At 58.1% G+C, this 10,242-nt stretch overlaps 5 protein-coding genes across 5 annotated transcripts; all 5 read left to right on the top strand.

Moving 5' to 3' along the window:
* Nucleotides 1-110: 110 nt before the first annotated feature.
* Nucleotides 111-5,234, top strand: DQ04_00511040 (putative zinc finger protein; the record flags this gene model as incomplete). Its single annotated transcript, XM_009309139.1, has 1 exon — nucleotides 111-5,234. The coding sequence occupies one exon, from the start codon at nucleotides 111-113 to the stop codon at nucleotides 5,232-5,234; it is 5,124 nt and encodes a 1,707-aa protein (XP_009307414.1).
* Nucleotides 5,235-5,489: 255 nt separating this feature from the next.
* On the top strand, nucleotides 5,490-6,362 carry DQ04_00511030 (hypothetical protein; the record flags this gene model as incomplete). Its single annotated transcript, XM_009309138.1, has 1 exon — nucleotides 5,490-6,362. One exon carries the CDS (start codon nucleotides 5,490-5,492, stop codon nucleotides 6,360-6,362), a length of 873 nt encoding a protein of 290 aa, XP_009307413.1.
* Nucleotides 6,363-6,781: 419 nt separating this feature from the next.
* Nucleotides 6,782-7,123, top strand: DQ04_00511020 (hypothetical protein; the record flags this gene model as incomplete). Its single annotated transcript, XM_009309137.1, has 1 exon — nucleotides 6,782-7,123. One exon carries the CDS (start codon nucleotides 6,782-6,784, stop codon nucleotides 7,121-7,123), a length of 342 nt encoding a protein of 113 aa, XP_009307412.1.
* Nucleotides 7,124-7,241: 118 nt separating this feature from the next.
* DQ04_00511010 (putative leucine-rich repeat protein (LRRP)) lies at nucleotides 7,242-8,129 on the top strand (the record flags this gene model as incomplete). Its single annotated transcript, XM_009309136.1, has 1 exon — nucleotides 7,242-8,129. The coding sequence occupies one exon, from the start codon at nucleotides 7,242-7,244 to the stop codon at nucleotides 8,127-8,129; it is 888 nt and encodes a 295-aa protein (XP_009307411.1).
* A 388-nt stretch (nucleotides 8,130-8,517) lies between these two features.
* DQ04_00511000 (fumarate hydratase) lies at nucleotides 8,518-10,185 on the top strand (the record flags this gene model as incomplete). Its single annotated transcript, XM_009309135.1, has 1 exon — nucleotides 8,518-10,185. The coding sequence occupies one exon, from the start codon at nucleotides 8,518-8,520 to the stop codon at nucleotides 10,183-10,185; it is 1,668 nt and encodes a 555-aa protein (XP_009307410.1).
* Between the last annotated feature and the right edge of the window lie 57 nt (nucleotides 10,186-10,242).

Here is a 10,242-nt window from a genome sequence, read left to right as displayed (position 1 = left end):
TATATATATATATATATAGATACCTTTATTGTTGTCCCTTTCTGCAGGAGCAGGATCACGAGCAACGGAATAGTAAAGTGGGAATCCGAACAGCAACAACCTGAGCGCATATGCCCCCACGGCCCGCAAAGGGGTCCGCCGCGCAGTCTTTTGTGGCTGCCCGCGGTGCGCCGGACAGCCTGCAGAGTTTCTTGGGCGGTATGTCGCTGCCGTCGCAGGGAGGTGCCGAAGACGCTGCGATGATGGAAGTGAATCTGAAGCTCCTGCAGAAGAGTAACGAGACGACAGTACTAAAGGCCCTGGTGGAGCTCAACCGCCAGGTAGGCGTCGTGGAGGAAACGGAGCTCCTCTCTTACCTGCCGAGCATCATCGAGGCGGTGCTGCGGCACGCCGACCATGCGAACGCAACGGTGCGCGCTGGCATCTTCAGCCTCCTCCACGGCATGCTGCGGCGTGGCGAGGCGGTGCGCGGTGTGCTGGAACAGGAGCTGCCGTCACTCATCGTCGTATGGGTGGCGCGCATGAATGACATGGAAACATCAGTTCGAAAGGATGCCCGTGACGCCTTCAGCGCTGCCTTCCACGTACATGTGCTGCAGAAGTATGCTGATACGATTGTGGAGGGTCTCATTGAAACATTCAAGGATATGATCGAACACTCTCGCGGAAAGCCGCTCCAGGGCGATAACTTGGACCGCCGCTCGAACACGTTGTACTCGTCGGTGTGTGCGCTAGGGTACATGATGCGGCAGCCTGTTACAGCCCGGCAGAAGATCATTGCCTTTGTGCAGAAGCAGTCACTGCAGCCCATTATGCCATTGCGCGAGGGCGCCACGAAAGGTAGTCTGGTGGCAAAGGCACCTGTTGTGCGCTCTGCTTCACTCTCACTGCTGCGCAATATTGTGGAGTCGCGGCTCATGACGCCTGAGGTGCACCGCTGCGTCGCCACCGCGCTTCATGACGCTATGTTCGAGAGTGAGGTGGTCGTTTTGCAACGTGCTTGGGAGCTGCTGCTGCTGTGGTGCGGCGAGGATGCTGGAAGCGCCATTGAGTACTTTCACGACGGCTTCCTGGCGGATGTGATTGGCAGCTTTGTGCGGTGCAGTGACGCGGCGGCTGCGGAGGTGATTTATCCGTCGCTCGTGCCGCTGCTGGTGCCACTCACACGTGACCCGCGCTGCGCCGATGTCGCCGGTGAGTTTGGCGACGCCCTCGTTGAGAAGCTGAGTCACCTTGGTGTCGTGGGTGTGCAGGAATGGCGGCTGGTGCTGTCCGCCATGCTGCAGACGTGGGAGCTTCTCTGCGTGCGCACGGCGGGGTCCGGCGGCGAGCGCGCACAGAATGGTCCCAGACTTTTCCACCACATCATCGCCGCGTTGGCGCTCGCCATGGAGGCGGCGAGCAATCGGGCACGGTACTTTCCGACTTCCATTGCGGTTGCCACGCAGAGCATAACGCGTGCATCCCGCCACGGTGAATGCTTCCGCGAATGTATGCACATCTTGTGCGGGCACCCGGATGCGCACTTCCACGTTCTTCCCTCTGGTGGCAGCGCGGCGCTCGCGGAGAGCTTTAACATACTGCAGGCAGCACTCGTGGGGACCAGTGTGGCGTTGCCTGGTATGTCGGAGGAGGCGGAGCGGCTACTCACAAAGTACACAGACGACAAACTGTGGGAACCTCTTACCGAGCTGTTGCGTGCGTCTGCCGCCAAGAAAGAGGGCAACAACAACGGTGACACGGCCGTCTTCACCCCGGAGAAGTCCGTGCGGTTGAAGGTCGCCAGGGGAATCATAGAAGCTATCCGATGCAATGCATGTGAGGAAGAGGAGGAGGATGATGGAGAGGCAAAAGAGAGGCAAGGGAAATGCCTCAAGGAAATTTTTTCGCTTCTCTTGTTGTGGAAAGACAGTGAGGTCCATGAGGAGCTGCGGGGGCTCTCCGTCGGTGGGCTTTGCGGACTGGAGTGGGTACAGGAGAGCATCCGCGCCCATGAGATGAGGGATCCCGAACAAATGATGCGCGTCTTTGTGAAGGTATGCGAAGAGGCGGAATTTGACACAGTGGAACACTGCCTCAATTTGACGGAGGCCAAACAGCAGTCGCTGACGACTGCCGAAAAGGAGCAATTACGACACGCAGTACAGGAATCACTGGAGGCTACCCTGCGGCTTGTGGCTGATTGTGGCAATTCATCATCAGAAGAAGAAGCAGCAGCAGGAGGTTCGGTAACGCCGTCAGATGAAGACTTAGAGAGCGCAGGGAATGACAGTAACAGCAAGATTGAAAATGATAATGATGGTTCGAGTAATGACTCCAGTGAGGAGGACACGGACAACGGTAGCGATGAGGAGGAGGATGAGGATGCCGCTAACGAGGGTGCGGTGGTGCTGCAACGACTCTTGAAGTGGGTGGAGCTCCTCCGCAAAGGTGGGCGTTTGGCTGTGCTCCTCGATTTCAATGGGGAACACCTCATGCTGCCCACACTCTTCCGCATCGTGGCAGCCGTCGCTCCACGTCTGCACGCAGAGCAGTACATGTCCATCAAGGCCCTCCGCGTCGCCTTGCAAGAGGACGGCGACCCGTTGCTGCACGCGATGGCACAGAAGAAGCATCACCTCGGCGTGGGCCAGTTTAACCAGCTGGTGGAGCGATTGGAGCAGCTTCTGGACTCATATGGGATAAGTGTAGAGCAGCGGGACACGTGTTCCTTGGAGTTGTTTGATACGGTGATGCGGGACCCATCTTGTGCTCTCGCGGCGTGCGGGCAACTGTCCCGATTGGTTCCCTTCGCGTCCGGAAGCCTGCTCCAGGGCATTGCGTGCAGCAGCGGTTTGTGGGCCGATCACCAAGTGCGCCCGCGCGACACGGACCCCTCGTGCGAAGGGGAGGTGCCTTTTGCTATGCTGGACCGATACTGCGCGCTCGATGCGATGGAGCTGTCGATGCTGCGTTGCGTGCGAACGGCGCAGCTTGTGCATCTGCTTGGGGCGTCTGTCCCAATCGAGACGTGCGATGCGGTGGTTGTGACACTGCCGCTGCTGCGTGCTGCGCGCGTGCAGGAGGCGCTTGCAGACCCGATACGGAAGCTCCTCACGACGAGACTGCTGCCGCGTGCGCTGCTGCGGCTGACGTCGCCGGAGGACGTTCTCACGCTGCTGGCGGGCGGCGCGGAGCCGCATCTTCTCGTCTGCACGCTCGCCGGTGTTCTGCGCGATGTGGCGGCGACTGCGGGCGACGCGCTGATTGCCACCGCGCGCCGCATTGCCGGCGTCGTGACGCAGTGGATCACTGACACCCTTCTGCTCCGAGAGGGGACAGCGCCCGTGCACGCCGCCGCCGTTGCGGCGTACCGTGCCTTCTTCGCCTCCCTCGACGAGGTCGCGGACATCGTAGGCAACTCCATTCCCTCTACTGTCGGAGCCCGGCAGGCGGCTGCTCTGCAGGAGGCAATGTGCATGCTGCCGACGCTTGATGCACGCACCGCACTCCTCACCATGACGCTACACCGTCACCTCAGCAGTGCGCCAGTCGTTGTGGCCAGCACCGTGCAGCAGGTTGTTGCTCACGCTCTTAATCAGCGGCCACTCGACGGCGTGGAGCTCCTCGCGGAGCTTGCCTCCAGTCGCATCATCGACACCACAGCCTACAATACGCTTGTGCATACCATCACCCACCTGCTGTCGCGCTGCTGCAGACTACGCCACATGCCGCCGAACGGTCGATTGGTCTCGCAGGCGGCGAATGACCCACCAATGTCGTCAAGAGAACTTCGCCGCGTTGTGGTCTCCGCGGTGTCGGCACGACGAGGTGTCATTCTGCACGGTCGCATGGATGACGTATTGCGCAGTTCCGTGAATCTTATTTTATTCGATGCCGTGACGGAGTGTGTGGTGTCGTTGCGTCACACAAGAGAGGAGGAGGTGCCGCTTCTGGCGAAACTCATCGCGTTCACGTCGAGTTGCCTTAGCGAGTTGGCGCCCGCAGACGTTGCGGTACTGCGCTCCTCCGAGGTAAGCGTGACCAAGGTGGCAGGCGTGATAAATTTTGCGTACCAGTGGCTTTGCGCGACACCCATAGCGAAGCTGGAAAATATCGGAATGGTTACGGTTGCCACTGCTATAGACGCGGTTGCGCTGCTGTCAAACTTGACACTTATGCGCTCCAGCTTCGTTCTGCTGCCTATCATGCGTCAGATCACATCGAAGCGCATGCTAAAGAATTTGCGTAGCGAATTCGGCGGGGGGTCACTGGCAAAGGTTAATTTGTTTATGCGACACGCAGGGGTGATTGCCAAGACGAAAAAGCAAAGATTAGCACTGTTTCCCCATCTCCTCGCGTGGTGTGTTACACTCAGTGGACCTGTGCAAGAGAATTTCACCAAGGAGCGGCGTGAGGAGGTGTTTCACCTGCTTGATCTTTTATGTTCGTTGCTGCTCACATCCGCGGTGCCTGGTACGAAGCGTATCGATGACACCTACCTCTGCAGCTCTGCCAAAAGGGGTGGTGAGAATCTCGGATTCGAGACTGCGGCCTTAACGCGTGCGGGGGATGTAGAGCCAATGCGGGAGTTGGCGAAGGGGGCTGCCGCTGTCTTTGCACTGCTGCTGCAGAGTAACACACTGTCGTTTGTGAAGAGCTGGCTTGATACCATTGAGCGGAAGCTTCAGGATCTTTTCTATACCTTTGTCGACGATCACATCTCGCCGATCCTTATTCAAGAGAGCCTCTTCACAGTGCTCGGAAAGAGCCCCTCAGGGGGGTCGACATTTGAAGTAAATGAAAACTACAATGTGACGGTTAGTCTCCCGAATAAGCTCATCAAGCTGAAGTACACCATGGAGGACGCGAGTGTTACGGTACAGATCGCTTTCCCAAGTGCATTTCCCTTGCGGTTGCCCACTGTTACGTACGAGAGCGGAAGAGACTGTGGTGTGTCGACGGATAAGTGGCGCTCGTGGATGCTCAAGATGACAGTCCTTCTGTTTGGTGGCTCCGCCAACGTGTGGGAGTGCGTGACCCTCTTCGGCAGAAACATGGATGCGCATTTTTCAGGACAGGAGCCGTGCCCTATCTGCTTCGCTGTTGTCTCGGCGGTAAGCCATCGCCTCCCTGACATGCGGTGTGCCGTCTGCCGCAACTCTGCTCTGCACTCCGACTGCCTCTACGCGTGGTGGACAAATAGTGGCCAGACGGTGTGCCCGCTCTGTCGCTCGCCATGGGTGGCGAGTTGAGTGCCGCAGCGCCACACTTGTTACTCTCTTTAACACTATATATATATATATATATATTTATTTATATATATCACTGTATGTGCTGGGTGGGGACTGCTGGTGTGATCTGGTCGCTCCCCTTGACGTGCGACGCCGGTTATATGTTGCGTTTGGTCTTCTCTGTTTCTTTCTTATTCTTCTTGTGCGCATCCCTTCGTTCATGTGATCGACGAGGCAGCTGTTTGTGTGTGTGTGTGTGTGTGTGTGTGGCGCGAAATGGAGCCTTTGATTCGGCCACTGCCACGTGAGGAGCCGCTGCTTGCCTCCAGACGTGCCGTTCTCGAGCGCACGCGCCGGCAGCACGCCGGCACACTTAACATCTTCGCAACGCAGGAGCCGCCAACGCCTGCCGCGCCTCGCATCGCGCGGCAACGGGCGCACCACAACTACGAGTCGCAAGAAACGCGGGAGTTCGCATTCGGCCACCTGCATCGCGTGAAGCCGCCGCAGCGCGTGGAGACGCCGCGTGGCATCCATCACGTGGCGGGCGCGGTAGGGAATATGCAGAGCATTCAGGTCGTCAGCATCACGGACGCGTACAAGGACCCAAACAACATGCCAACGCCGCGCGCCGGCCTGCGGTGCGCTACCCGTAGCCACTCGTCGTCGATGCGCGAGATATTGTCGTACGCCGGCGGCAGCGATGAGATGCGGCCGATCAGCCGTCCCCCATCGCGGGTGGTGAACTATAGCCAGCAGGAGCGCTTCTGTCAGGCAGTTCGCGACCACGCGCAGCACCGCCGCGGCGGCGTGACGGGGTTTTACGTTAACCTTGCGCGTGGCCGCGTGGGGCGTGTCTCGGCTCATACGCCTGTGGAGACGCCGCGTGGGTGGCGGCTCGAGGACGAGCCGCCAACGCACACCTTAACGCTCGGCAGCTGTAGGGACCAGCTGCAGTCGCTAACAGGCATCGACATCTCGTTGGCGGAGATGGCAGAGTTGCTGTGGGATGCGGACGACCTGCGGGCGGCGATGGGAGGCAGCGTGGATGAGGCGCGATTGTGTGAACTGAAAGTCTCCTACCGCGACTTCTCTGCGGCCTTCGGTGACAACTCCGCCAATACCAAGCTTGCCACAATGAAAATATAAGGCGGAACATAACAGATTAGAAGAGGAGCTCAGGTATGAAAAAAAAAGATGCGAAACACACCGACAGTAAGGCGGTTGCTAGTAGATTTGACTTTGGATCCGTATTTAATGGGCTCTTTCTTCCCCTTCATAGAACACCTTTATAGAGACAGAGGGTGATCTCTCCTTTGTGCGCATCCAGACTTGTTGTGGACCCGATCAGTTGCGAAAAAGAGTAACACTTTCTTGCTGCTTTTTTTTTTCGGAAGAGCCGTCTAGCTGCTTATCGTTCTGTCAGGCTTCCATTTTTTTTTTGTTTTTGCCTTTGGGCTGTTGTTGGGTTTCATCTTTTTTTTTTCTTTCTTTCTTGTTGCGTGTTCACGCTTGATTGTCTTTATCACTGGTGGAGAAAGCTGGTGGTTTGGTTAGCGTTGCCGCTGATGGAGGTGAGCAGCACTACAATGGAGTGGACCGACAACGACGGCGACGTCGTGGACACGTCGTCGCCGAATGAGCCGCAGGCGGAGGCAACAGTTATTTCCGGCGCGGCTCTGCTCAGCGGCACGCTCAACGTGGAGCACATGGCACGCGCAGAAACCCTCCACATGCAGGGCTGCAACTACGATGACTCGGTGGCGGAGTACGTTGTGAAGGAAGTTCTGCCGCGGGCCCACGCACTGCGCACAGTAGAGGTCGCTGATACGCGCTTCAGCCCGCTTGGCCTTCTGAGTGTGCTGCGTGNTGCCGCGGGCCCACGCACTGCGCACAGTAGAGGTCGCTGATACGCGCTTCAGCCCGCTTGGCCTTCTGAGTGTGCTGCGTGCTCTGTGCAACAGCTCAGGTGACACGCTGGAGAAACTGTGCCTTTCGGACGTACACCTCCATAACGAGGAGTGCGCGATGTTACAGCAGGTGGTGGTGAAGCACGCGTCGCGGCTGAAGGAATTGCAGCTGCAGCGCTGTCACATGGACGACGTAGCGGCGCAGGCGGTGGCGGAGGGCATCTCACGCGCCGGGTGCCTGCAGGAGTTGTGGATTGCCGACAACGACGTGCTTCCCGCCTTTGCTGTGCAGCTTGGTGAGTCGCTGGCGTTCCCTGCGTCGCTTACGGTACTTGACCTCAGCGGGAACCGCATCGACCCTGCGCATCACCGTGGTCTTTTTCGCGCTTTCCGCCGCTGCGCCGCCACGCTGCAGGAGGTGTACCTCGCGAGGTGCTGCATCGCCGAGGACGGCCTCAACGCCGTGCTGAACGCTGGCGTCTACGCCTCGCATGCCCTTCGCGTGCTGAGTGTGTCGTCCGGCCGCCTGTTCCGCTCCGCCGGTAGGGTGCTCTGCGGCGTCCTCACCGAGTGCCCTAACCTCGAGCGGCTGTACGTGCAGGAGAACTTCATCGAGGCGGACGGCGCCGTGCGTATGTCCGTTGGCATCCCGTACGCGAAGAAGCTAGCGGTACTGGGTATGGGGCGGTGTCATATTGGGGGGCGTGGTGCGAGAGCCGTGGCCGAGGCGGTGATGCAAAGCTCGTCGATGTGCGAGCTTGACATCTCTGGCAACAGCATACAAGATGCGGACGTGCAAGATATATGTAGACACTCTAACGTCAGTAGCCTACGGCTAAAGTTTCTCGATTTGTCCGATAATCCCCTGACGGAGCGGTGTTGGTTGGCGCTCAAGGCCTTGCTAGAGGCGCACAAGGATAATCCTTGCATTGTGGTGGTCCGTGGCACTCAACTTGGGGCGAAGTCATCCTATTTGGAGTATAACGAGCCTTCCCCTTCATGTTGAGTGGGTCATTTTTGCTCTTTGAATGAAATTGGGCGCCTAATCAGTGATACTTATGATGTAAGTATAGTAGTCAGCAATGGAGACAAACCACATGTGATTCTTTGAATTTCGTGCAAAAACGAAGAGGGACAAATGGGGAGGTGGGGCACCCATGTTTCAAGGTATCTCTTTGAATTCTGCATCCCTTTAACTGTTTTGCAATTATTGCCTGTACTCATTTAGTCTCTCTGTATTTTTTTTTTTTTGTCCCCTCCTCGTGTTGCTGTTGTTTGATCCGTTGCTATGGTTCTACCTTTACGGAATACTTCCCCGAGTATAAACAGGGTCACAGATATACAAAACTCAAACTAATCATTGCCATTGCCCTAAGCACTTAGTCTTCCCCCTCATGTTGCGCCGTTCTTTGTCATTACTCAACAAGAAGGCCCCACCCCCGTTCAGGTACGTCCCTCTGATTCCGCATGTTTCGCACGACGACACCAAGTTTCGCCTGTTGACAAAGGACTACGTTACGGTCGTGCAGCCCGACTGCGGTCTGCCTGAGATTCTTAAGGTAGATGTGGAGGGCCTGGCACTGCTTGCGTCGGAGGCCATTGGCGATGTGCAGCACCTCCTCCGTCCCTCGCACCTGAGTTGCCTGCGCAAGATCTTTGATGACCCAGAGGCCAGTGACAACGACCGTTTTGTGGCGTTGCAGCTGCTAAAAAATGCGAACATTGCGGCGGCTCGTGTCCTTCCCGGGTGCCAGGACACCGGCACGGCAATTGTCGCCGGCTACAAGGGCGAGCAGGTCTTCACGAACGGCGACGACAGTGAGGCACTCAGCCGTGGCGTGCACAAGATCTACACCACTACGGACCTGCGCTACAGTCAGAATGTCCCGCTGAGCATGTACGATGAAAAGAACACGGGCTGCAACCTGCCGGCGCAGATCGATCTCTACGCAACGAAGGGACAGGAGTACAACTTCATGTTTGTGGCGAAAGGTGGGGGCTCGGCGAACAAGGCGTACCTCTTCCAGGAGACGAAGTCTGTCCTGAACCCCAAGTCGATCCGAAAATTTCTGGAGGAGAAAATAGCCACGATCGGCACAGCGGCGTGCCCTCCGTACCACATGGCACTCGTTGTCGGTGGTACCAGTGCGGAGCAGACGATGAAGACAGTGAAGTACGCGTCCTGTAAGTACTACGACAACTTGCCGACGAAGCCAGACGAGTCGAAGGGGTACGCCTACCGTGACCTCGAGCTGGAGAATATCGTGATGGACATCTGCCGCAATATCGGTATGGGTGCCCAATTTGGCGGGAAGTACTTCGCCCATGACGCACGTGTGATTCGGCTGCCGCGGCACGGTGCGAGTTGCCCGATTGGCCTCGGTGTGAGCTGCAGCGCCGACCGCCAGGCGCTGGCGAAGATCAACAAGGATGGAATCTGGCTTGAGGAGCTTGAGAGGGATCCGGCGAAGTACTTGCCGGAGGTCACAGAGGACCAGCTGCTCAAGACACCGCCGGTGAAGATTGACCTCAACATGCCGATGGAGAAGATACGCGCGGAGTTGTCGCGCCACCCCGTCAAGACGCGGCTGAGTCTCACTGGCACCATCGTCGTCGCGCGCGACATTGCTCACGCACGGATGCGGGAGATGCTGGAGGCGGGCAAGCCGCTGCCGGACTACATTAAGAATCACCCCGTCTACTACGCCGGGCCTGCCAAGAAGCCTGAGGGCCTGGCGTCCGGCTCCTTCGGTCCAACGACCGCCGGGCGCATGGACCCCTTCGTGGATCTCTTCCAGGAGAACGGCGGCTCTTTCGTGATGCTCGCGAAGGGCAACCGCAGCCGGCAGGTGACACAGGCCTGCAAGAAGCACGGTGGCTTTTACCTTGGCAGCATCGGCGGCCCCGCGGCGCTGCTGGCGATGGAGTCGATCCGCAAGGTGGAGGTGCTCGACATGGCAGAACTCGGCATGGAGGCGGTGTGGAAGATCGAGGTGGAGGACTTCCCCGCCTTCATCGTCGTCGATGACAAGGGCAATGACTTCTTCCAGCAGCTCAAGTAGTGGGCCGGCCGGCCAGCAGTCGTACCAGTACCCTGTATGAGAATGCAGAGAACCCCC

Source organism: Trypanosoma grayi (assembly GCF_000691245.1).
Source record: "Trypanosoma grayi strain ANR4 Tgr_51_V1, whole genome shotgun sequence".
NCBI classification, from domain to species: Eukaryota; Euglenozoa; class Kinetoplastea; order Trypanosomatida; family Trypanosomatidae; genus Trypanosoma; species Trypanosoma grayi.
This window is presented reverse-complemented; position numbering and strand designations above follow the sequence as displayed.